The sequence below is a fragment of the Nipponia nippon genome, unplaced genomic scaffold, assembly GCF_047370975.1.
Source record: "Nipponia nippon isolate SJK-2023a ecotype South Korea unplaced genomic scaffold, ASM4737097v1 scaffold_5, whole genome shotgun sequence".
Lineage (NCBI taxonomy): Eukaryota > Metazoa > Chordata > Aves > Pelecaniformes > Threskiornithidae > Nipponia > Nipponia nippon.
Genome location: NW_028262369.1, coordinates 60613125 through 60639035, shown reverse-complemented (window position 1 = coordinate 60639035; position 25911 = coordinate 60613125). Strand labels below are relative to the sequence as shown.

At 45.2% G+C, this 25911-nt stretch overlaps 1 protein-coding gene across 1 annotated transcript; it reads left to right on the top strand.

Annotated features, from left to right (window-relative positions):
• The first annotated feature begins 1052 nt into the window (after positions 1–1052).
• ATIC (5-aminoimidazole-4-carboxamide ribonucleotide formyltransferase/IMP cyclohydrolase) lies at positions 1053–25433 on the top strand. Its single transcript, XM_087731534.1, has 16 exons — positions 1053–1174; positions 1916–2042; positions 3826–3902; positions 4981–5047; positions 7405–7493; positions 8855–9006; positions 9142–9298; positions 10979–11104; positions 11272–11379; positions 12668–12753; positions 13967–14056; positions 15730–15858; positions 16836–16928; positions 22714–22896; positions 24441–24596; positions 25085–25433. The coding sequence occupies exons 1-16, from the start codon at positions 1153–1155 to the stop codon at positions 25202–25204; spliced, it is 1782 nt and encodes a 593-aa protein (XP_087587660.1). The 5' UTR covers positions 1053–1152; the 3' UTR covers positions 25205–25433.
• The last annotated feature ends 478 nt before the right edge of the window (positions 25434–25911 follow it).

Sequence of the window (25911 nt, the reverse complement as noted above, 5' to 3'; positions counted from 1 at the left end):
ACCAGGCCCCCACCACCCCAGAGGCAACATGTGTCAGGGATGTGCATGTTATACGAGGGCAACCAGGTCCCAGCTTGCTGGACCCGATACCTGCACAATGTTTGCCATTTTGCTGGGCAATGCCACCCGCTGGGAATGGCAGCACTGACTGTGTGCTGCTGAAGTGAGAGGACGGCCATCGAGAGGCCTCGTGCAAACACCGGCAGGGTGACAGGCAGGGTTTGTGCTGCAAATTAACTGCAGAGCTCTCTACCTGCAAAGCACCATGGGTTGCTGCTGCACTTTAATCCTGCTGGGGTGCACGGGGGCACAGTGGAGATTTTAACCAGCGATGTTAAAACCAACGTGTTCTGTCAGTGCTACCTGTCAACCACAAGCCAGAACAAAACCAAGAGAAACTCTTTTGCAAGGAGTTCCAGGAAATCTGGAGGCCTGTAGGGGACAAAAGCTCCCCCTGTTAATTCCCATTACAAAGAAAAATAGAAAATAAATAAAGGGAAGAAAAGCATCATTTTATTATTTGCAAGCTTAATTTTTTACCTCAGACTTGGTAAACAAGTGTTTTGTCTTTGCCCCTGCTCGTCGGTAGATTGTAAGCTCTGCGAGAGGATTTTCCAAGATGAAACTCCAGTGAGTGTTTCTGCGAAAAATTAATTGTCCTTATTGCACCACCTTTCACTGCAATGAGGTATTGCCTCACCTACACCTCATTTTTCACGTGTGTAGTTAAGCTGGGTTTCCTGTCACTGAAGAGGTCCAAGAAAAACCTGTGACGGGGCCTGCGGGTGCCGGGCCTGCGTGCACCACACGCGGGTCGGCCCACCGCGTCCCCGCTGGGGCCTGGTGAGCGGGGGCGCCACCAGCCGCCGCCCGGAGGGGGCAAAGGGCGGGCTGCCCTCCTGCATCGCCGCCCGCGGCGGGCACCCCCCTCCTCTCCCCTCCCCTCCCCACCCCGGCGCCGCTGCCTGTTTGCGTGCCTTCCCCCCGTGCCGGCACCCCGCCGCCTCCCCTCCATTCCCCGCCCCGTCCGGGCCGGCCCCTCAGGCTCCCGCCCCCCGTGCGGCGGGCGCCCAAATCCCGCCGGGCCACCGCCGCTCGCCCCTTTCCTCCCCGCCTCCCCGCCGCCGCCAGCGCGCACCCACCGACGGCGCCATGACCGCCCGGCAGCAGCTCGGTAATGCGGGGGCGGCGAGGCCCCGGCAGCCCGGGGTGTGCTGCCACCGACCGCCCGCTGTGGCGGCGGCAGCGACGACCGGCCGCGGCCGTTGGAGCCGCTGGGGGAGGATGGGGGGTGGAGAGGGGGCTGCCCTCCCGCCGGGCCCCGAAGCGGCCGTAGGGCTGGTGGGCCGGAGCCGCCGGGCCGAGGCGCATTTCCCAGCTGCCGGGCTCAGCGAAACGGGGCGGCCCCGGAAGGCGAGGGGTGGCCGGGTGCCGCTCGTCTCGGAGCGGCGCCGCCGCTTCCAAGCCGGCCGTTCCCCTGCCCTGAGGCGGGGCGTGGGGGGATGTGTGCGCTGCTTTCCCTGCGGGCTGGTTATCCCTCGGCTTCGGTCCGAGTGGTCGGCAGCCGCCGCTGTGCGGGAGAGGGGTTTGAACTCCCGGGGGGGCGGGAAGGGAAGCGGGAAGGAGGGTGAGGGGGCGCCCGCCCCTGGGCCCTGAGGCAGGGGCGCGGCAGCGCTGCGCCCTCCCGCCGGCGCCTCGGTGCCTCGCCGGAGAGCGGGGGAAGCTTCTCCGCTGGGGAGGTGGGGAAGCGTGAGGCCCTGGTGGTCAGCTCCTCCCTCCCCTCCCCAGTCACCTCGCATCACAGAAGATTCATTAAGTTATAGACTTTATAAAGGCTTCTGTCTCTTAATCCTGTTGTTTTCTTTCTCTGTTCCACTTTAAAAACTGAAATATTTGTGCTCTTCCCACCTATTAGCTTTACTCAGTGTCTCTGACAAGACCAGCCTGGTGGAATTTGCAAGGAGTCTGAATGCTCTGGGCCTGGGTTTAATTGCCTCTGGAGGAACAGCCAAATCCCTGAGAGATGCTGGCTTGCCTGTCAGGTACAGACGCTTTCCTATACACCTCCCCCAAAAATGTTCGTTTGGGTCCTGAGGTTGCTTAAATTGTTTTGTCCATCTGTGAGCAAAAATGATTGAAAACTGGTCTGAAAGCAAGTCTTCCCTTCCAAAAAAAAAACCCACCCCAAAAGCCCCAGAGCAAACTTCAGAACCTTGTTGGCTGACTAAGGCCAAAGAACATTACTCTGCAGGTCAGCACACACAGAGATGGCAGGAGTGTTGTGTTGGAGATGATGACTTGTCTGCCTTCAGCCAGCTTTTTTCCCCATGAGACAATCAGTTGTCTTGAAATTCATAATCTGACCCTAGTGCTGCTCTTCACAGCCAGGCAAAAGCTGATATTTGCCCAGTCCTGGGACAGGAAAAGTGATGTGTGTCAAGAATATGTTGAAGCTCACTGGAGATCATTTGTCACAAATAATTCGCCCAGCACGGTGGTCAGTTTTTTCAGACAGAGCCTGTAAATGTTGTGCATCCGCTGTTTGAGAAGGGGCATGTACGGTCACCAGCTGTTTTGGCCCAGGATTCTGGGGAAATTCGTTCTAGTTTCTTCCATGCTGTGATTATAAGAACAGCTCTGGCCAAATAAAAATTGTTTCCAGTACAGTGATGAAAAATCTGTCAATTATTTGGCAGGACAGGTGACTGTCACTCTTTTAGCTTCCAGTGAATGCAGTGATAGGCCCCTGGGACACATCAGCATGAATACACACCGCCTCCAGAGCTCCCTGTCCTCACTGTTATCCAGCACTTGGTCATGTCTCTCCAAGTTCTTTGCTTGGCTGTGCTGTCAGTGAAGCCTGAAGCAAAGGATGGCCACATTTCCCCTTCCCTCTCCAATATATTTTTTGTTTACTATCATAAACAGTCACAGGGAGTGGTGAAATTTTAATTAAGGTTTTGGCTAAGCTGGGAAGAAGAGTACTGAGGTATTGCTTCTTTTGAGGATGGTCTTCCGTTATCTATAAACCACGTTGACTTGGGATTTCCTTATCTTGGTTATTTCAGTGTATTTGAGAAATAACCATACTGCTTAGTTGAGTGTGACCCATGAACTTTGTTTCTTTTCGTGGGAAAAGCAGTTGTTGCCTCTTTGGCATGGGGGGGGGGGTTGTAGTGACATTTGTACAATTCTTTTGTTTTGAGTCACTTGCTAGAAAGCAGTGTCCTTTCTGTCTTCTGTCAGATGTAGCTTTTGCATAAGATATAGATCAACATCTTGTGAAGAGTGAGAGAGCATTAAACCAGCATTTTGGCCGTTTCTACTAATCCTTCTGTACCTAGCAGCATTTTGCTAATTAGTTGACAGATGCCAACCATAATAAAAACAGCCAGATCTATCTTAATGTAGAATGCCTCATCTCAGAACTGCTTCTCAGCCCTCTGTAAGAAGGATGCATCCTACTCTGTCACTCAGCATAGGTTTTTCCTAGCAGTTTAATAATACACCTTCCATATGTTATGTTCTTACTGAGATACAAGATATTGAAGTTTAGAGGAATCATGGATGTGTTTTCTCTCTAAACTCCTCCTGTCATGGATGGAAATGTGGTGATTTTTTTTTTAACAGATGGACCAAAAGAAAGCTAAGTTTATTTCCCTTCCTTTCTGCCTTCAAAACTCCTAGGTTTTAAATCTCCTTCCAGTAAAAACAACATTGCCAGCAGATTTAAATTACTGCCCTGATGTGCGTAATAAACATTCAACCTATGGATTAAGTCAGTATGGCACATCTGTTAGCATGCTGTGTTTTCTTGTTGAGCAGAGATGTTTCAGACCTGACAGGGTTCCCTGAGATGTTAGGTGGACGTGTGAAAACCCTTCATCCTGCAGTCCATGCTGGTATGTTTCTGCTAATATATTTTCAGTCTAAAAGAGAAATCCATGGGCAGTGAGGGTGGGAAGAAGGGGTCGACAGATGTCTTTTTTTAAGTGTTGTGTGAATGAACTGGGTAATGAAAACAGATTCGCTATAGCAGCGGAAGAAGTGAAAAGCATGGGGTGGAGAAGTGCATGATGGCTGAATTACTTCCTCTGTTGCTGTGCTGGCATCTATGCAGCTAGCAGAGCTTTTCCTCCCCAGGGCTACAAGTAACAGGGCTTCTCTGTAAATGCCTTTGCACGTTTTTTGCAGAGTCAGTTTCAGACCTGTTCAGGCAGAGAGCTCCACTGAATTTAACTTGTGGGTGAATCTGGTGTGCAGCATAAGGAACGTGACAGCATAGTCTTTAGCGGGTGATTTCTGCATGTCTAATCTTCCCTGTCTTCCCTTCAGCGAGGAAGATGTCTGATAATTGGTCAATCTGCACATTAACCCATCTGCTGTTTCATCTCCTGTTACAGTGCTTGAGATCCCTCAAATTGAACCTGGTGCCCATCATACTTGAGGGCTGGAGACAATCTCCTCTGACAGCCTTGGACACAGGGTTGTGCTGTCGCTTACTCTGTGCCAGCCAGTCATCTGCATATTTCTCTGAGTTCCTAGCCCCAAGCCAGCCAGCTATCTGCTCAGCTAGAGGCACAGCTTCTTTTGCTTCGGGTGCTTCATAGGGTTTGAGTGTTGCTGGCTGATGAGTGGCAGGTGCCCTTTTCCTCTCCATGAACTCCTTAATGACAGTTATACTGCTTTAAGGGTAGCAACTGAATGCTTATAAAGTACGTTTTTGAGGTTGCTGTTCAGCACATGGAATGGTCTAGGGTTTAGCATTGGGGAAAAAAACCTGTTACTATGGAATTTGAACAGCCAAAGAGTCAGTAAAATGGAATAGGGTAGAGGTGTAGGGGCTGAGGACTGTTGTCTGAACTAGAATCAGAAAGTTTATGGCAGAAGCACAGTCTGAAGAAAGAAGTTGAATTAAAAAAGTGTTTGTTGGTGATTTAGTTCTTTTTTTAATAAAGATGTACTGTTGTTTGTAACTAGGCATCTTGGCTCGGAATATTCCAGAAGATAATGCTGATATGAACAAACAGGATTTCAGCCTTGTAAGGTAAATGTTGGGGGACATGACGCAACTCATCAGTAATCAAAAATGAACATTGGAAACCAGTCAGTACCAGTGAATGGGAGCAGCAGGGATTGTAACATCTGCACACCAGAAGATCTGTAATCTCCTTCCTTTTCCCTGCCAGGAGATACTATGTTTTTAAAAATACAGTTTTCTACAGATGCATCTTCATCACTTGTAGTAAGAGAAAACTAAAACAAGAAAGTTACATGGTGGTTTCCACAGGGAAGAGAGGTTTTAATGTCTTCTGGTTATCTGGGAAATTTGGATACTTTACATTTAGTCAGTGTTGGACCACATTACACTTCTTGCAAAGTTGAATTCAGTACTTTTGAAGCTGGCACATCTCCCCTCAACTTGGCTCTGACTGTCTGTCAGATGACGATTCCCAATTTTGAAATGCTTGCTTAGTAAATATACCCTTTGATATTTGCATAATGTCTACTGAGTTTCAACACATAAATAAAGAGTAGACCTGAAAAGCGGGTCAGGAACACACAGCATTTGTGCAGACAGAAAATGTACTTTCTGAGAGCCATCATGGGAGCCAGTGAGCTGCAGCCAGAAGTAGAAGTAAAACAGTTTGCGCACTAACATACCAAAGGTTTTTTCTGTTTTTGTTAGAATGTATTTACTCAGTACACTCACACAGGGCAGTTTGGGACTATGTTTAACTAATTGGTTTTAACATCTAACTAGTGATTGTGAGTAACCAATTCTATGTCAGTGGGTAGCTCCCGGTTTAGAAATGAATGGCTGAATTGAACGTACTAAATTGTAGGTATAGCCAGGATAGGAGGTATAGTTTGACTGTGGTGATCGGGCTAGAATGCATCTTAGCTTTTAAAATTATGTTTAAAAACTGATGTGCCTAGGATGGATGGATTTCCAGGCTGAATTTGAAAACCTGAAATTTAAACCCACAGGAATCCTCACAGACAGACAGACAGCTCAGCAGTGGTGGCTCTTCAGAGTACGCTGCATTTTAAAGCAGGCTCTGCTGAATTGCAGGGGCAGTAGCATCCCTTTACATCGGTGACTTACAGTGCACTTGCATCTGGAGTAATAATTTGGATTTGGGTTGTCTTACAAAAAGCAGAAGAAGCTGGTCCTCAGCAGGAGGGTCTTTGCGTAGTTGCGTAAAATTTACATACCCGAGTCAAGGTAGGAAACCTTGATACTGATTATCTTGATTTCCACAGATAAAAGCATTAGCAGTGTTAAAGTCCACAGGCTCCTGATGGTTTGCAACAGGTCAGGAGCATGAATGGATGGCGGGAAAGAGGGGGTATTAGAAACAGAACAGACAATAAAAGTTATCATAGGAAAATTAGAGACATAGAGGGTTCTGAAAACCGTACTGGAAGCTGGTCGTCCCTTCCACTTGAATTTATCACACAGCGTGGAAACAAAGGAATATTAAAAGTTGGATGCAAGTGTATGCATCACAGCAATTCACTGCCCATCCTGGGCATGCATTGGGGTTTGATACCTTCATACATTCAGTTCAAGAGAGTGAATTAATGCTCTCGGATTAAAAACATTGTTTGTGAAACAGATACCTCCCTTCACTACAGTTCATGTGGCACTGGTAGGATGGGACAGGGCAAGTTATTACTTCATGCTTTCTGGAAGACAGACTGCAGCTTCTTCCAGATCAGATCAAGAAACTAATTCCGGTAAGGTCCAGTCTTACTTTGAGAGGGTAAGTCAATTCTCCCACCTGCTTTCAAGTGCCACAGAGGCTTTGTGGGATCCAGGCTGTGCACTTGGGTTTCATATGCTGTTGGTGTTTTAAAAGTCCAGAAGGTGATGTGTAGGTTGTTTTCTGCTCTTGGAAAAGTTGTGGAAAATTAGAGTGTTTATGTTTTGTTTGCAATGGACCTTGCTCTGGGTGTTTACTCTCTTAGGAAAGTTGGTGGATGCCTATTTTCAGTACCTCTGAGAGCCCCCTTTGAAGTCCTTTGGAATGGCTCAAGTTGTGCACCAAAAATCGCTAAGCATTTAAACACAGGCCCGCATATTTAAAGAAACTCTTCCTTTTAAGTAGCTTCTGTAAATTGTGGTTCTATCCACTGTAACGTTGTTTAATGCACAGAGTTCAGTTAAATTGTATAATGCATGTACTGTTTCACCATTGTAACATCACTTGGCCTTTGGCTGAACACCACTGACTCTTAAGTGTTTTGGAGAAAGAAGCCTTGGCTACAGGATTTTATGTTGGTCCCTGATCTGAGAGACAAGACCATAAAAACACTGGTAGTACCTTGTGCATTCCAAGCCCAATTTGGCCTTTTTATTTCTCATTGAGTAACCCTGCTTTTCCCCTCAATTCTCAGAGTCGTAGTGTGTAACCTCTACCCCTTTGTGAAGACCGTATCTTCTCCGGATGTAACTGTACAAGAGGCAGTGGAAAAAATTGATATTGGTAAGTTAAAGGGAGAGCAAATCTCTTCTCCAGGCAGACTTGATGGTTCTGGCCTCTAAGTGGTCTCAGGTCTTTTCTTTGTTTGGTGGCCTTGCACACCCATAAAGGAAGTCCGCTAAAGAGCACAAGAGTTCCAAGGAGTAGACTGAAAGCATAGTTGGGTAAACCTCATTGCTTTTAAGCAGACCTACAATTAAAATGGCAAGTGGCTGTTGTAACAGGCTGGCAAGCCATGCTGCATAGGTGGGCAAGCCATGCCCTGCCCAAAGGAAGAAACCTGATGTACTGTAGAAGGCTGTGCTAGGAAAGGGGAGGTGGAGCATGTTTCCTACTGAATCACGGAGAGCAGATTAAACCTCTTTTGCAGCCTCTGGCAGGGTAATAAAAATAAAAAACATGAGCTTTGGAGAGAAAAAGCTGAACCACTGAAAGTGCTCTGGGGATTGCTGAAGACTTCACTGCAGGAAGCTGTTACAAGGAAAGGGGTTGGTCTGCATATGCGGGAGAGTGGTTAGTACCTGAGTTTGGAAGCATGGACACCTGTATCAGCAGCATTTTTGCTCTTCCTGCTAGTTATTAACCCCAAAAGGCTTGTTGTTCCTTCACTGCAGCATCTCTGCTTGGCAGCTTGTGAACAGCACAGGCGCAGTTTTGTGCCATGAGGTTGGATTGCGATTGAATTTTCTTGCAGTAGTTTAGTCCAAATGATGCCCAGCAGAGCTCTCTATTAAATGTGTTATGGAGTAGTACTCACTCTGCATGTAGCAGTGCCAGCCTCTACTTTTCCTTTGCAACAGCCTAGTATCTTGTATGATTTAAAGTGTTATAATAGCTGTGCAGGGTCAGATTTAAGGGAGAAGCATGGCATTTTACCTTACACAGAGGACCTGGGCAGCATTCATTAATATTTGCAGAGAGATTTGGGAACCTCAGTTGCTTGGCAGTGTAGAAGTAAACCTTCCTATAGACCCCTCCCCAGCTCAGTGTCGCAGAAGATGGTGCTTAAGCGCTATGTGGAAACAGCCATCCTCTTCAGGATGTGGCTGTGCTGCTTGAAGGCATTCTTGCCCCAGGTGCTCATCGCAGCCCATGCATGACCTAGTTTCTTGCCCCTGCAGCTCTGCCTGGATCTGCAAAGGCCAATCAGTGTGCACCCTCATCAGTGGATTGAGTCAAACTCACCAGCCTTGTGTGTTTTGAAGAGCACTCTTACAGTCCCTTCTCCTTGCTGGAGAGAGGGGGGCACGTTCATCTGGCACAAATGATTGATTGGTGCATGTCCCTTCTTGGCCTCAGATGTGACTCTTAATTATGCCGTGTCCAGAAGGGAAGTGCTTCCTGCCTCCATCCTTCTCTTGCAGGAGGCGTTGCCTTGCTGCGGGCAGCTGCCAAGAACCATGCTCGCGTGACAGTTGTGTGCGACCCTGCAGACTACTCTGCAGTAGCTAAAGAGATGACAACATCAAGAGACAAAGACACCTCCGTGGAAACCAGGCGTCACCTTGCACTGAAGGTTGGTCGTGTTTCCTTGCAGTGAAGAGCTAGGCCAGACTCGTTTGCCTTTTGTTCTGTTCATTCACTTTAAACACCAAATCCTTTTGTAAGTTGATGTTTGTAAGTTGACAGGTGTCCCCCATTCTGTCCCCAGGCTTTCACCCACACTGCTCAGTACGATGCAGCCATCTCCGACTACTTTAGGAAAGAGTACAGCAAGGGGGTGTCCCAGCTGCCCCTGAGGTACGGCATGAATCCTCACCAGAGTCCTGCGCAGCTCTACACAATGAGATCCAGACTTCCCCTGACAGGTGAGGCCTAGGCCGTGCTGGCCAAAAGGGAGCTCTGGGATAGCTAGGAAAGGAGGTGGTTGGGCATGTCTGCCAGTTGTCTTTAAAACTGAACTACCATCTTGTATCTTAGTCCGAGGGATGGCCAGCAGTGCCTTAACAACTACTTTATTACTGAGTGGCACTAGCTTTTCAATGAAAAGGTTGAGGTGTGTGAGACAGGAAAGCTTGTCTGCTGACCTCCACAAGACTTATTGTAGCTCCATGTTCTCTGTTGGTGTAAGATGATGTGTCCAACCGAAGACCCTTTGGGCAGATTTAAGTGGTGCACCTTCTGTTTGACATCAGATCCAGATTTTGCAAAGGAAAACCTTGTTATCCTTTTAAGATGCTTTGCTTCTTTCCATTTTCCTTATTTAGTATCTTCCCCATCTTTTTGTGTCACCATTTACTCTGTCTAGAAACCAAGCTGTTTTCTGCGTTTGAATGGGTTTTGTTCTTTTTTCTTCCTTTGATGTTTTTGAGCAGAGGTTTATTACCTTAGTTTTCTAGAATGCTGCTTCTGCTAATGGTGGCAGAGGGAAGGGGTTCTAGTCTCGCTCACAAGAGTTTGGGGCAGGTCTGGTGTCTCTGCCATTTTACAGGGTGTGCCACTCATCGCAGCATTGCTGCACTGAGGGAGACCCCTGTTTTGGAGAGAAAGAAAATCTGTCTACTCTTGTTCTTGAGATTGCTTTTAATGTTGGTGAAAAACGGCTCTGCCTTGTGTGCAGGCATTGTCCTGTTGAACAGACAATGAAGTTTTGTGTTGCAGAATTGCCTTATTTCAATTCTGGGATCTCACAGAAGCTTTTCCATACCTGCACTGGAAGTTGATTTGCTTGCAAGTCTACCTCCCAATATGGCAGCAGAACACCACAGTGTTCACTTGTTCTGGCCATGGACTATTGCTAAAATCATCTTTTCCTCCTCTCTCCTGAAAGGCTCACAGTCCTGCCACATCAGTACAAGCAGTTCTTGCAGGGCCAGGGCAAAAGGTTTGGAGAGCAGACTTTTGAGTGACCTTTACTCTTGGCATGGATTTCTGACGAAAGGACCAGATGAAGCATTTTGCTAAAAGCTTGCCCTAAATTTCATGGCTGTGAGTGGTTCTGTTGACATCAGTTAGAGACAGCATGTGCTTGAAGTTTGGCTAGTGCCAGAGTACTTAGTTGGATCAGAGCCATAGTCGCTAGGGAGCGGGGGATGTGCTTTTTGTGTTCTTCCCCGACAGCACTGCTATACACCTTGATGAAAGTCAGGCTCTGGTAGGCTCCCTGAGAAAGAGATGGCTCTTGTTCCAAATGGCTGCCAGTTGAAGAACTGAAAGAACATAAGGGAGAATGTTCTTTTTTTGTTCCCCTTTCACAAGAGGGGAGGTGCACGGGGTCAGCATGTGTCTTGCTCCAAGGTCATATCAGCAGCTTCTCATAGGGAAGAGAATTGTATTGGCATCTCCTGAGCCTCAAGCCTGTGCATTCCTCACAAGTCACTGAAGCTTTTCATGGCACTTAATCTTGCTGGGGAGCCAGGGTCATTTAACAAGAATAATTTGTAGTGATTTCAATTCTTGATGGGAGAAATCTCTTCTGCTTGCTGTCCAGACTCTGGGGAGCAGACTCTGCCTGCTTTAATGTGTCTATTTGCGTGCTATGTTTGCAGTGGTGAATGGCTCTCCAGGGTTTATAAACCTATGTGATGCTCTCAACGCGTGGCAGCTGGTGAAGGAACTCAAGCAGGCATTAGGCATTCCTGCTGCAGCCTCCTTCAAACATGTCAGTCCTGCAGGTGGGTGGCTCCTTGTTGCCATGCTTTTCTCTTTGAACAGACTGACTTTTGGCAGGCCCTGCCAGTGGTGTATCTGTGTCGCTTACCCTGGCCGTTTGGGGAGGTCCAAGGGGCAGGGACCAGTGAGAGATTCTGGTTTGAGTGCCCTGGCTTGTGTTTCCCGCTAGGTGCTGCTGTTGGAATACCTCTCAGCGAAGAGGAGGCACAAGTCTGCATGGTGCATGACTTCCACAAGACCTTAACGCCCTTAGCGTCTGCCTACGCACGAAGCAGAGGTGAGAAGCCCAGGAATAAACTAGCATGTCCAAAGAGATGAGCTTAATTCTCAGGACCTGAGCAGCATGCTTAGCACTTTGCAGGCTCCTTCCCTTTGCAGTGTACTCCTCTGTAGGGTTTTTCTCCATAAGGATCTGACTGACTGAGTAAATGAACTGACTGCCTATCAAAAGCTGCTCTCCACATGAGCAGACCTTGTATATTGTTTCAAAGAGGCTAAAAACATGTTGGATTCTATTTCTTGATGTATATAGAAGGCCTGTAGAGATTTTTTTAATTTAGATCTGTGTATATATATATACAGACACATATAAATCTATGGGGTTTTGGCTAAAGGATGGATAAACAAATAGCTGTGCTGGTAGCACACTCAGCCTCCCACTGCATATGGGATACTCAGGAATACTTAACTTGAGTAGAAATGTTTCTGCCTGGTATTTGGTGGGTGGGTTTTTTAATGCTTTTGTACTTCAGAGCTCACAAAAAAGATAAAAATAAGTAAAAAAAAAAAAAAGTAAAAAAAAAATAGCTTCCTCTGCTTAGCTGAGATACTTTGCTAATTCTCTTATTTTCCATGGCATTCCTAGAAAATCTGCACAGATTATAGAAAACAAAGCAAACTTGATAAGGGTCACATTGGCTTGTGTTCATTTTTCACCACTTTGGGGACCACCTTTGAACATTGCCCTTGGAAAACCATTGCATGATTGGTAGCAAAACAAACCTTTAGAATGGCAGGGACAGAAGAATTGACCTTGCTGAGTACTAGAGCATTTGTGATAGGAGCTGAGTGCCGTTAGTTGTTCACCTTAGCTATGCCATTAAATATAGAGAATATTTATTAAAAAAAAATTGCTCTCGGCTACATTTCTGGGTCTGGTTTCTTGCAGGAAAAGCCAGATGGGAGCATAGGCATCTAAAAGCTTTCCTCTTTTTCCAACTGTCTCCCGTCTAAAATCTTTCTGTATGATCCTTGCCTCTCCTTGTCCTCTTGCCACCATGGCTACAGCAGAGCTGCTTGCAGTAATGGAGGTAGTCATTACAGAGTTAGAGCTTTGACAAATGCAGTGAAGAAGGAAGAATATCTGAACTATGGGAATATTTAAAGGTGCATGCGTTTGAGGTAGGATTTTTCATCCTTGTTGCCCTTATATGGCCTTTTTTTTTTTTTTTTTGCTGTGGGATTAAATTATTAGCTCTCATTGAAATTGACTGGATTGTAGGAGCAAAGACTTTTCTTTGTATTGTGCTATAGTTTGATAAGTTACTAAAAATATGATTTTGCAGGTGCTGATCGGATGTCATCTTTTGGTGACTTCATCGCCTTGTCTGATATCTGCGATGTGGCTACTGCCAAGATTATTTCCAGAGAGGTTAGTTAAACAGCAGCAAATCATTTGAGTGCAAAAAGGAGAATCACGCGAGATGGAGTCATTGGTTTGTAACAGCTGTTCTGTTTGAATTTGACCCTTTTTACTGAAGACTATTTATTGGTCCGTTTGTGTAATTCGGTATCTGGAGTGCAGAATTTACACCTATCTTTTGATGCATTTTTCTTCCTACCAGTTAAAACCTGGCTGTGTAGGAGAGCCTGTGAAATAGCAGTGCTTGAAATGCTGCTTTCCAAGAGATGATTGCAAACCTCTGCCTCTGAGTAGGCCTCCGGAAATGAACCCTGATTACGCTGTCCCAAGTACCTGGTTGAATGGCTGTAATCGGAACAATAGCAGACCCCAGAGCTGATGGCCAGCCTCTTGCCCAAGGCAGGAATGTGGATGTAGATTGATACTTGCCAGCTGATACAAGCTTTGTGTAGGCTCAGCCACTTTCCAGGCTGCACTTTTTACTTTGCTGGATTAAACATTAAATCCATAGCTGACTGCATTGTGCAAGTCACTAGTTTAAATACAGAGTTAAACAGCTGGGAGTTAATGCTTTACCAAACACGTTCATCCCATTATATGTTGCTTACAATTTTTCTGAGAGGGGGAAGGCGCAATGCAAAGGGCTGTCTTGTACATTTGAGACTTCTTTTCGAACAAGTGAAACAGCAGGTTTGACTGATTATGAGGATAACATTTGGTACACTATTACTTAAAAACAAAAAACCACCACCCACATTGTAGGATAAGAATGTGAAAGGTGTATATCGCTTCATGGCACTGATGAATGTAAACTCTTCAGTTTCAATGTTCTTAACAGCTCTTTTGCCAATATTTTTGTCTTACCAGGACCATCACTGTTGAAATCAGGATTTTTTTAAGCCATGTTTACTGTTAGGACTGAGAAGTGGGGATGTTGTGCATGAGCTGTTTCCCCCTGGAGGGGGATATTAGTTATTAGTTCCATTCTGCTTAAAGTGATGGTGGGGTATCTTTTACTAACTCCTGCCAAGAGCTTGTAGTGCTCTGTTGTTTCCTGTTTCCAGGACTGAAACCAATATTGTAGTAGTGCCTTTGGTATTGTATGGTACATACAGACCCTGAGAGGTGTGCCTTCAGTGCCTTTCTGGAAATGGCAGGTGGCGCTTTCAATATTGGCCCCTTTTTTTTTTCCACGTGGACACTGAAATTGTGCGTGTTGCAGGTATCTGATGGTGTGGTAGCTCCTGGCTACGAGGAAGAAGCTCTCAAAATCCTTGCCAAAAAGAAGAATGGTGGTTACTGCGTCCTCCAGGTTTGTACTCCTGCTCCGGTGTAACCCTCTACTGTTTTTCCTGTACCTGCTTTTCACGGACATTAGTGTCCGAATAGGTCGGGTGCTGATCCAGGTGCCCCTGCAGTGCATGGAAGTGTTTCCTCTGGGTCTTTGGGGATTCCTGTATGAGCTAGAATTCCACCAGCAGTGTTGTGGTCACGTTTTAGCCTATAGTCCTAGAGCAGAGTATTTTCATAATGCCTTCCTTGGCTTTTAAAGTGATGGGGATTTAAAGTAGTTAAATCTATGAACCAGCAAGAGTACGTCAAAGAAACAGAATTTCTGGGCTCTCTTTCCACTCTCTGCCAGCTTTCCTCTCACTTTTGCTGAATTTGTTTCCTCCCTGAATTCTTTTTATCTAAGATATAGTGCCTCAATGATGTTGTGAGTCTTGGCAGTGAGAAGCATGTCTAGTATATCACTGGGGGAAGCCTTGTCTGGGCATGTGGTATTTGTAGAGCAGTCTTTAGGACAGTCAGTGATGAAGGTAGCAGCACAGGCAGGGTTTCGACCTGGGATGATGCATCTTTACATACTGCAACCAGGATGCTTGTCAAGGAACATTAATATAGTGTGGTCAAGTCAGTGTCAGGTTGCCTTCCTAGTTCCCCCAGTGATTGTTGGGGCTTCAAAATCATCCAGTTTTGGTGAACGTGACTAACGGATTACATAATGCTGTCAGAGCAGCCAAACAGGTCCTATTTCTGCCTGACTCTGAGAGACAAACGAGCAGAGAACTTTACTATAACATTACAAAAAGAAAATCCAAGGCTTAGCTGAAGCTGCAATTGTGGTGTTACTACCAGGGGAGCTGTAGAAGATGGCTCAGGAGCTTCAGGCAAGAAGGAATGAAATTGCAGACAATCTTGGCAGATGATTACCTCCTGAATTCAATTAGCTTTGCAAGGATGAGGTCGTATTGGTTAAGCCTGTATCTTCAGGGTCTGTCTGCAGAGGGATGCTAAGGAAAGTTGCTCTGAACAAATTTAAATGGATTAGGGAAACCACATAAAGCATGTGCATGCTCCTATTTAGAGCTGATAGCCTTAATCCAGTTTACTTCATGTCTCGATAATCTGAACTGGGACTACCAACTTTCTAAATAAGCCCATGCATTGGTAGACCTGAATGCAGTTTAACAGTTCCATTTAACTTTACCCCTTACACTGGTGTAAATTAACTGTGCTGTGTGCTTGTTTGGAGGTGTGCCCCAAGAGAGTGCATCTCTGGAAAGTGTTCGATGTTTTCTTTAATGTCGAAGAGGGCTGGGAGTTGTACCTTGAGGGATGTATGAAGCAACTCAAAATATTTCTGCCTTCCTGTGGAAGACGGGAAGACTCTTTTTGTGCAGAGGTTTTTCCCTTTCTGTGAAAGACTGGAAGACTTTGCAGATTTTTGTGGCTCGGGACATGGACATTTGTATATAAGCATCTATACTGCATTACCTCTCTTTGCCCTGTAAATGTCACTTCGTGCTGTTGAGACCTTGCCGCTCCAGTTAATTCTCATTACTTCTGATGATTAGACATTGTTTTCTATAAACAGTTCACTTCTTTTAGATTCTTTAGATAATGTGTTTTAACCTAAGCTATTACTGGACGTTGGCTTTGAAGTGCTCTAAGTGTTTTATTGGCCTATCCTTTGCCTTTTAGATGGATCCCCATTATGAGCCAGATGACAATGAGATTCGAACCCTCTATGGATTGCATCTCATGCAGAAGAGGAACAATGCAGTCATCGACCGGTCATTGTTCAAGAACATTGTTACAAAGAATAAAAACGTAAGTGTCAGAAGATAAATGGGCTTAAAGACTGGTGGAATGAACTGGTGTGCTTTCATCAAGGAAGTCATCACTGTTCTATTTTAAGAGCTCTTAAAATATTTTAATGAGATATTTTAACTGGCTTTCAACAGAACAATGCAGCAAACTTTCTGGACCAAATGTACTTGGGTAAATCAGGGTAGTTTTCCTTTGTTTTGATTCCTTGCATAAATGAGAGGAGCTAGACCTTGGCCTTTATCTCCCACTACCAAAATATTTGTATTTCTTTTAAATAAGAAGCTACCATGTGTAATTTCTTATGGTGAGACAGCAATGTGCTAAGGATCCATTGTGATCTCATTCTGACTCACTGTTTACTTCTCCCTTTTGTGTACAGTGTGTTGTATAAACTCTGGCCCTGCTGATATTGCTCATCATTTAAAGTTCACATCATCAGAAAGTTATCAGTTATTTCTTTGTCTTGTTCTCATTATAAAACAGATGTTAATGAGCACAAGATTAGTCATGGGCTCAGAAGCAAGTTCAGACATTGAGGTAATAAAAATAATTCTAATAAGTTACTAATGGAACGGACTTAAAAATAATACTTAATGCAGAAAGTGGGAGCTATTATTATCGTTGTGGTCCTGTGTGTACTTAAGCATGTGCTTAGCTTTTTGCCTATGAGCACATCTGATGACAGTGAGCAAATACAGAAGACTTTGCAGGCTTAGGGCCAGTGATAGGGCCCTCTTGACCTGGTAAGGTTGAGTCTTATCCACATGAGCTATGAGAATAGCTGCCACACCAAGAATTTGCAGTTTTTAATCTAAACAAAATTTGCTGGTAATTGAACAAAACGGGATATTTTAGTTATCTTGTTTTCCCTCTTTGAGATACAGTACTTGTGATGGCTTTGGGGGTTTGCAGATCACTAGCTAGTTGGCTAGTCATGGTTGTTAGGACGGGCCATTGACAACGGCATTTTGTTTCAGCTGCCTGAGTCTGCTGTCCGAGACCTGATTGTTGCCAGCATCGCTGTCAAATACACCCAGTCCAATTCGGTTTGCTACGCCAAGGATGGGCAGGTAACCAAATCAGACAGCTCTGTGGAGTGTACTTTCACAGCCAAGATGGTCAGAGAGTGCTTTTGTCAGGCTTGAGTTTTGAAATCATTTAGCATACAGGAAGCTATTAAACAGGTACAGATGAACTGCCCGAGACAGTGCCATGCAGAACAGTAGTTAAACCAGTTTCTCAAGAGGCTGCTTCAAAACCTCGGTGTAGTTTTGTCATGATAATGACAGGGCTGGCTCTTTCAGTGATGGAGTTGGAAAAGCTCTTATGTGCTTCTGCAAGTTTGACCTTGAGTCATTTCTTTCTAACTACTCTGTCCTTTTATGTCATTTTTGAGGGCATGTACACATATGTTGTACTCTGTATAGAGCCTTAGGACATGACTAGTTTTCACAGCTGGATTCTGACTGTCCAAATGATTCTTAGTTTTATTTTCATTTTTTATATATATGAGAGATGGGATGTGCTTTCTTTTTTCCCTTTGGGGCATTCTCCCTGATTTTTTTTAAAAGCTTATGATGGATGTTGGGATTTACAGGCGTGTTATCAAATGTGTAGTTGAGATATGAATCTTGAATTTAAAAAAAAAAAATCCTGTCTTTCCACATTATCTCTAGGTATTTAGCTTAAATTAGTTATCCAAAAGTTGTTGTAAATGTATTAAAAATTGTATTTTTGCCCAGCGGCTCATTCTCATAATGCTGCTGTTTAGCTGGTTCTCTGGTCTCCATAGTAACTTTTCCATAGGCCTGGATTATTTTAAAAAAATACAAAAAAAAAAAAAAAAGACAAAGAATGTTTTTGATCTTGACCTTTGGTACATCATAAATCAGCAGAATAGACCAAACAGTATACCCTACAGGTACAGACCATGAATGAACTGCAGTGCTGTCCTTTTTGCATTGGTACTCATCTGCATTTGTTAGATTGTTGTTACAGCCTGAAAACATTGCAGTGTGCTCTCTCAGTACTTTCTGAGGTCATGTGCTGTATGGTTCTTGAAAACATGTCTCTGGAGATCTGGTATTTTTCTTTTATTCAGCTTTGGGGTTTTTTTTCTTGCTTTTAAATGGTTCTCCGTACTCAAGAGTGTTAGTTCTTGTAGCCCCAGAACAAAGGTGTCACTATCTTTGCTCCTTTTCCCTTATTACCGCAACAGTTTCCCCAGTGCTTTTGCAAGTCTGGACTTAATGTGGTGCTGCAGATGTTTCTGAATGTATGTGGTAATGCATGTACCATATGGAAGGGAGAAGGCATGAGGGAGGACTGAAAAGCAGTGTGGGCAGGCAGGGATTGAACTAGCCTGGCTTCAGTGATGTTTTGCGTATTTGCAGGCATATATTTTAATCAAATATAAATGTGCTTTGTCTTGGTTTGTTGTATATGTGACAGGGAAGGCCAAGATCAGAGGTCTGTGTACTGCACTAAGAAATAAGTGACTTTTTTTAACAGTAAAGATCAGCAGCCATTACAATTACTTACTCAGGGAGGTGGTGAATCTATGTTGGGTTCTTCAAATCAAAGCTTAATGTCTTCCTTAAGAGACTCATCACAGTCCAAATGCAGAAACAGCAGTGTGGCATGCTGTAGGCAGTGATGGAGGAGATCAGATAGGAGCTCCCTTCTGGTTTTAAAATCTCTAACGGCTTCCTGAGACTGTTAAGTATTGAGACCATTGTTCGTGAGGTACAGATGGGGAAGGAAATAAGGCGCACTGAAACCCAGTCTTACCAAGATAGTAATCGGCTCAGATACTTCTTGGTGATGCTGTGCAGAACTAACTCTGGTCATATCACCTATCAAGACATAACATCAGATGTGTACAGGAATATTTGGGTGCAAACCAAAAAATAGCACAAATGAAGAACCCCAGGGATGGAAGGTAACTTCCAGATTGTTACACTGAAAAAGCTTTTCCAGGATCTGACTTGGTTTGGGTTATGTGAGCCAAGCCTGGGAAGTCCAGCTTGCTCTTGGTTCCATTGCTTTTGGTTTTCCAATGGTTACTTCAGCCTCACAGCATCCCTGATGCCTACAAAGACTCTTGTGTATCGGACATCCAGAACTTTTTTGACAGCTTGGCTTCGTTGGGTTTGTGAGTGGATTGGCCACTCCAGCAAGGGCTGGTGCTTGTGTTAATAAGTTCTAGGAAAGCAGGGAGTGGGAGGAAGCATTTATGGACTTGAGTGTCATTTAATTTACAGGAAGCCAGCTGCCACTAATTGCAGTAAACACTTTCACTTGTTTTGTCTGACTTTCAGCACCATGGAAGCCAGTCTGTAACCTGTTGATTTACACTTTCTTTAATGATACCATCATGTTTTAAATTAGCATTTTAAAATTATTCTCTTTCTTTATTCTCTGCACAGTGGGATAAAAGAAACCTGTTGATTTACCTTACTGTTTTCCACTGATGGCGCAGACATTTGTCAGTAACTTCATTGTTTGCTTGTCTTCCCAATTGTGAAGTCCTTTATTTGATTTTTCTAATTCCAAATGTATTTAGGATTTCTGTTTTCGCTCATTATTCGGGGTAAACCTGAGTAAATCCAGGCCAATCTGGATCATTTTGGAAGGATCCTTTGGGCATTACCCATCTCATCTACTCCATGCTTCTGCGCAGTATTCCAGCCATGGGGCATGTTTGGCTCTCCTGCGAGCCAAAGCGTTTTGGTCAAGTAGCTCTCAATTTTCACCCAAGCTTTTTTTTTATTAAGTGATTTTTCTGCTCACCCTGTATTACTGTCTCCTTTCACTCCTTACACTTAATAGGCTCTGCTTAAGCACTTTTTGATTCCCAGGAGATTAAACTCTGAAAGAAGCGTAATTAATTTTTATGTAGAAAATAGGCAGAAAATAGAGGAGGAAGGATTCCTTTGTGGAAGATTTTGAGGTTTCAGCTGTGTTTTCGTCTGGGAGAAAGCCAACATTTGAGGAAGGGAGAGATGAAGTGTAGGAAGAAGGATTTTCACTTCACATGAAGTGAAAAAGGCAGAGAATAAGTACATTCAGACAGGCCAGTGTGAAGAGAGATTCAGGTACAAGTCTATAGTTTGCATTAAGCAGAAGCTCAACCTTCTGATTTCTCCTCTTTAGACCAGAAATTCCAGCCTAGACTGAAGAAATCTTCCCCAGCAGTGTTGCATCAAAGCACATTTTTCTACAGAAAAGAATTTTGCTTTCTCTGTTCTGTTCTGTTGCAGAGAATATCTCTGTAGATTTCAGGATGCCTACAGAAAGTTTACAGGACACATCACTTTGTTTAAGTGAAGTACAAGGTTCTTGCCATTTTGAAGTTGTTGAATACAAGCCAAAGTTCAGTTATGCGTTTTCTGACGAAATTTAGGTCACAAAAAATGTAAAATATACTGAGTAGCTCATAAAGAAAAGGAAAACACTCTTTTTGAGAAGGGTGATTGGGTACTGACAGGTAGAGCTTGATTTCTAATGTGTGCCCATGAAGGAGCCGTTTGTGTTTGGGGCTGCATTGGCCTGGAAACACTTTCTCCAGTACCATTGCCCTTGGCAGCTGAAGGCCGGGGCTTGCAGCAGACTAGCCAGTTCCATCAGAGGAGTGCAAGGCTACAGCCCACAAGTACGTGATGAAGATGAGGCACCATTCTGGCTGGGAAAGGGTGGAGAGGTCATGACACTTCTGGCACATGACATCACATTTTTTTTTTTTTAGAAACTTGGGAATGTTCCATGGTATTTTGGCCCCTGCTACCAACAGTCTGTCCAGTACTCTCTACCATCTGCATCCCCAGCTAAAATTTCTGCCTTAGCCTAGCCTGGCTTGCTAGGGCCGCTCTTAAGGGCTGGGTGACAGTTAATGGTGTGCAGCGTATGACAGTGTTAAGCCCTCTCCTTTGTCCAGGGAGAGAGGATAAACCTCTGTGGAAGAGATGATATATCTACACGCAGCTGGCATTGAGCTCCCTTAAGATGCAGGGTCCAGGGTGGACGTGAGAGCAGAGGTTGGACATCAGGAGTGTTGGGGGGGGGGGGGGGGCGGGTGTCACTAAGCCATGAGAAACTTTGTCTCTGTTTAGTATTTATGATAATATTAATATCCTTGCGGGTTTATTAAGCACTGATGATTTCAGTTATAGCTGAGCAGATGATATTAGATAGCAGCCCAAGTCTTTCATTTTCTCCTTGGGGGAATAGTATCCAGCAGGATGTTTTATGGTTCTGGTAAGAGGTGAAGTCACTGTGTCTTGATGAATGAGAAGACAAATGATTCATTCCTTTGAGGGCAGCCTTTGACTTATAGCTTTACCATCTGTTTCAGTCTGAGCTGGAAACTCTGAGGCATTGGCCAGAACCGCTAGCCTCAAGACAGTGTCCCTGGAGCAGTCCCCCATGCGAACAGTCTGGTGAACAGTTCAGCTGTGGCTTCATAGGAGGAGGAAATTATGGGAGAGAGACTTGTTTTCCATCAGTTCTCTGGTTTGAAATGGCAGGAGCTCTCTTTGGAAAGGAGGACATAGCTCTGAAAGCCATGGAGGAAAGTTACCAGCCCGAGTTTGACAGCCATGATGGCTAGGTCTGGCCTTTGTGTGCCTGGCATACTGTCCTGGCAGAGGCAAAGCTGAGGGACAGCAGACAGTCTGGAGCCCAGGAGACCTCAGCTCAGTCCCTTGCGCTTGCCAGTTGTGACGGCAGGCAGACCATATCTGCAGGGTTTTTTGTGCCAGTGTCCAGTAACCAAGATGTCTCCAGCCACATTCAATTTTCGGTGGTGTCAGCATCTAAGAGTTGCTTTTGTCTCCAGTGCAACTTTGCACCAGCCCAGATGGGATGCAAGAGCTTGTTTGCATTGTGCATTGAACTGTGACAAATAGCTTCTAGAGTTACCTGACCACCAGACTCCAAAGAGTCTCAACCTATTTTAATCTATAGTGTACCGAAAAAATTGACAGAGTTTGAATGTGTCTGATGAGAACTCCAAAGAAAGTGGTCTGAAAAAAGCAAATGGAAACCATATTTTCATAGAAGCTTCCTTGAGGAAAAAAATCACCTTTTGGACTTTGCTTCCAGAAGCACTAGGTCTGTTTGATATCAAGCACAAGTGCTATTAAATATGGGTAGCAGCAGCAGTTTTTAAAATCCTGGACGCTCTGGCAGATGGGCAGAGAAGGAAATGTGTTGGTAGCTCCAGGGCCTTGATAATTCATGCAATGTAGTGGTCCTACTGGCCAGCCTTCCTGATTGAGCAGTATATTTACTTTCTTATCAGCCTTGACAGACAAACTGCCCGGTAATCCACCACATAGCACAGTTGATCTGTTTTGAGCTGTGTATGCCTGGCCCACCAGGAAAGATTATGGTGTTTGGATGACCCAGGCTCAGACTTCAATCCTCTAATCAAAGTGCCCTTTCCAAGAACAGGTAGGCAGCCTACCACTTCTTAGCAGTTACGTTTGTTTCTACAACCAACAGGACTTTGGTTTGCCTTAAACAAAAACCATAATTGTATCACTCTTCTGAGGTTAATGGTTTGACCCAGATGACTGGGGTTATTTAGAAAGATGAAAGAATGTAGTGTTCTCAGAGTGACTGACAGCTCAGTGGAGCCACGGAAGTTAGCAGTGCAGAGAACTGTCCCTGTAACCAATTTACAGGATTGGGGATGCAGGTATTTTCAAAGTTTTCCTTGCTAATTACCTACACTCTTTCTCTGCTTCAGTGAGGAGCAGGTAATTTCTTTCCTAATGGCTTGGCTGGAATGCAGCTCTGATTGTGATCTCTGCGCAGCAAGGTGTGATTGTGCTTTGTATATGTATGCTTCAGGTCATAGGTATTGGAGCCGGCCAGCAGTCCCGGATCCACTGCACGCGTCTGGCTGGTGACAAGGCAAACAACTGGTGGCTCCGGCACCACCCACGCGTGCTCTCCATGAAGTTCAAAGCAGGTGTGAAGAGAGCAGAGATCTCTAACGCCATTGATCAGTATGTCACTGGGACCATTGGCGAGGTAAGGGCTGGCTGAAAGGTTTCCCTGGAGAGTCCAGCTTCTGTGAAACGAAGCTGGAACTACTGCTTGAAATACCAGCTGTGGGTGCTAGGATCTAGCAAGGTTTCCTGATACCTAGGCCTTTTCTCCTCCACCTCAGTTTTTCTTCCAGTCCCAGAAAAACCAAGTCCTTTCATAGGTCACTTCTGAGTTGGTCAGACGGTTTCCTCTGGCATAAAATGATGCCCTTACCATTTCCACCTTCTGCCTATACTGAGCTCTTTCTGTGCTGGCTCCATGCTGAGGAGACATTTGTAAGGATTCAGGCAAGTCCTTACAAAGGACAAAGTCTTAAATTTGTAAGGACTTCAGGCAAGAGAGGGCTTGGTTGGTTACCACTTTTGGAACTGGTCAGCCTTTATAAAGGTAGTGATCTCTGTTAGGACAACAGATGCCAGCCACCTTTGACTCCACGTGAGTCACTGAGTTCCCTTGGTGCCTCTGAAGGTCCGTAGCCAGCCAACAGGAAGCTATAGATACTGGGCTTTGGGTGTTTTGACTATGGCTTGAAACATCCACAGATATTCTCTACAAGAAGCCTCCATGCTGGCTGTCGAACTGTCAGAGCTAGAGGTGATGGATGCACTTGCAGGATTTGGTCTTTACATAGTACTTAAGCCTGTGCCTGGGTGTCAGTAATAGATGATCCCAAAGAGCTGGGGGATCAAGAGGCCAGGGCCCAGTATGGTGACTTCCCCAAGGTCATTTAATGGCCCAGTGGCAAAATGTCCCGATTCGCCCCTCTGATACTGCACCCGCTGCCCCAGGTGCTGGAACCTGCCCTGCGCTTTGGTGTGCAGCTTGGTTTCATCTGATAGTTCCCCCCAGCAGTAAGGAAGGGTTAAAGCTACAGTTAATGTTTCAACTCTCACTGCCCTGTCAGGGCAGCTGTCCTTCCCTTCTCGCATGGTGCTGTTTGCTTGTGTGGCATTTTGGATTCTCAGAATCCCTCTGACCTCGGCGTTGCAAGCAATGGTGAGACAAGAAAATAGTATGTCCTTTTTAAGTATCGAAAGCCAAGAGCTGGATTGGGGACCTCATGAATCATCTCTGTGAGCGGTTGCTTGTTTAAGGGGGTAAGAACTGGAGCAGTTGCTCTTCCAGAAGGTGAATCATAAACCAAGCTGCTGTTTGTCATGTGTTAGGTCATCTACCAGATCCTGTTGGCGTGTGCTGGCATTTACACAGAGCAGCATACTGCAGGCAGGCCAGGCAGAGCATCTTGGAATTAAAGGGGGGGAGAAGGAATCCCTCAAGCCTTGGGGTGAGGAGGAAGAAGGAAAGGAGTTAAAAGGATGCAAAAAGAGCCGATGGTGGTAATGTGTTCTTGCCATCGCTTGGGATTTTAAAATCCCTGGTGTGAAGCAGCAGAGCTATGGGAGCAGAAAGCACAGCTGAGCTGGGTGTCAGAGGGATGCCATCATCACTCATCCTTATGTGCTCCTGGCAGGGCGCTGCCAAGAGCCCGTGCTTTGGGGCTGAGCTGGCGCTTTTTGTTCTCGCAGGATGAAGACCTTGTGAAATGGCAGGCGATGTTTGAAGAGGTGCCTGCGCAGTTAACGGAAGCGGAGAAGAAGCAGTGGATTGCGAAGCTGACTGCTGTCTCTCTTAGCTCCGATGCGTTCTTCCCTTTTAGGGATAACGTTGACAGAGCTAAACGGGTAAGCTCATGGCAGGGCCAGGATGTCAGGATGACTCCAAGGAAATGTTTGCTCAGCCTGGGCTTTTTGTTTGAATTTTGTGCGGACTGCTGAGGAATATCTCTGCTCTGCACTGTTGGCTAGAAGAGTGCATCCTGGGAAGGATGTTTCTCGTGGTTACTGGTCTCACGTGGACAGTAACTATCCAGCCATTGCTCAGTTTGTTGATTTGGGCTGAATAGAGGATTAAAGTTTATTAAACTGTTTAAGAATATCAAGACAAGGCCTATTGCTTCCAGAGGGACCATTTTACACTTATTTCTGACCTGTGGAGAGAACTGACTGCTCACAGGAGGAATTCCCCTGTGAATGGCTTTGGGTGATGGAAGCCTTTGTTCCACGCTTAGTATCATGGGATGTGGATGACGGACTGGGGCTGCCAGCTCCTTTTCAGGGGGATTTTGGTTTTCCATCCTCTAATCCTTCCACTTACCTCTGTCTTTGTTCAGAGCGGAGTGCAGTTCATCGTTGCCCCATCTGGCTCGGCTGCCGACGAGGTTGTGATCGAAGCTTGCAATGAGCTGGGGATAACTCTCATTCACACCAATCTTCGGCTGTTTCATCACTGAGTTTGCCGTGGGCTGTTGTGGTCCCTCTTTGGTCACAGTCTCACCAGCAGCAGTGACTGGAACATCACCAGCTTAATCGGGAGGCACCTGCAGTCTGTGCTTAGTAATGTTTGTAACATCTGTAAATGAGATCTTTCCCTGTGTTAACCGAGATTGAAGGTGCAAGAAGTTGGCCTCCAATGTAGAAAATAAGTCTCTCTTGCAAATAAACATATGATTCTTAGCTGTATGGAGTCTGTAGTCTTGGGTCATTCAAATATGGTGTCCTCAGGAAAAAGGTTTATTTTTGAGGTAAATTTTATGGTCCAGAATTTACTAATTCATTAGAAGGCCTATGGAATGGTATGAAAGCCTGGCTTATGCCCAGCTTCTCAATGAACTGGTAAAAATCTGTGTTGTAAACTGAACTGAGCTGCTTTGGGTTTTGTTGGGTTTTTTGGTGTGTGGTTTTTTTGGTTTGGTGGTTTTTTTGGTGGGTTTTGTTTTTTTGGGTTTTTTTTTTTTGTGTTTTTGTTTGTGTGTTTGTTTGTTTGTTTGAGTCAGCAGGTAGTTTTCTCCGAGCACTTCTAATTCATTATCCCCTTCCCTTGTGAGGAGAGGGGAGCGGGTCCTTTGTGCAAGGCAATCTCTGGTTCCCTGCTCTGAATCCTGCCCTAGACAGCAGTGTCAGGTTGCTTTCTCCAAGGTAAAAGACTCATTCCTGCGAG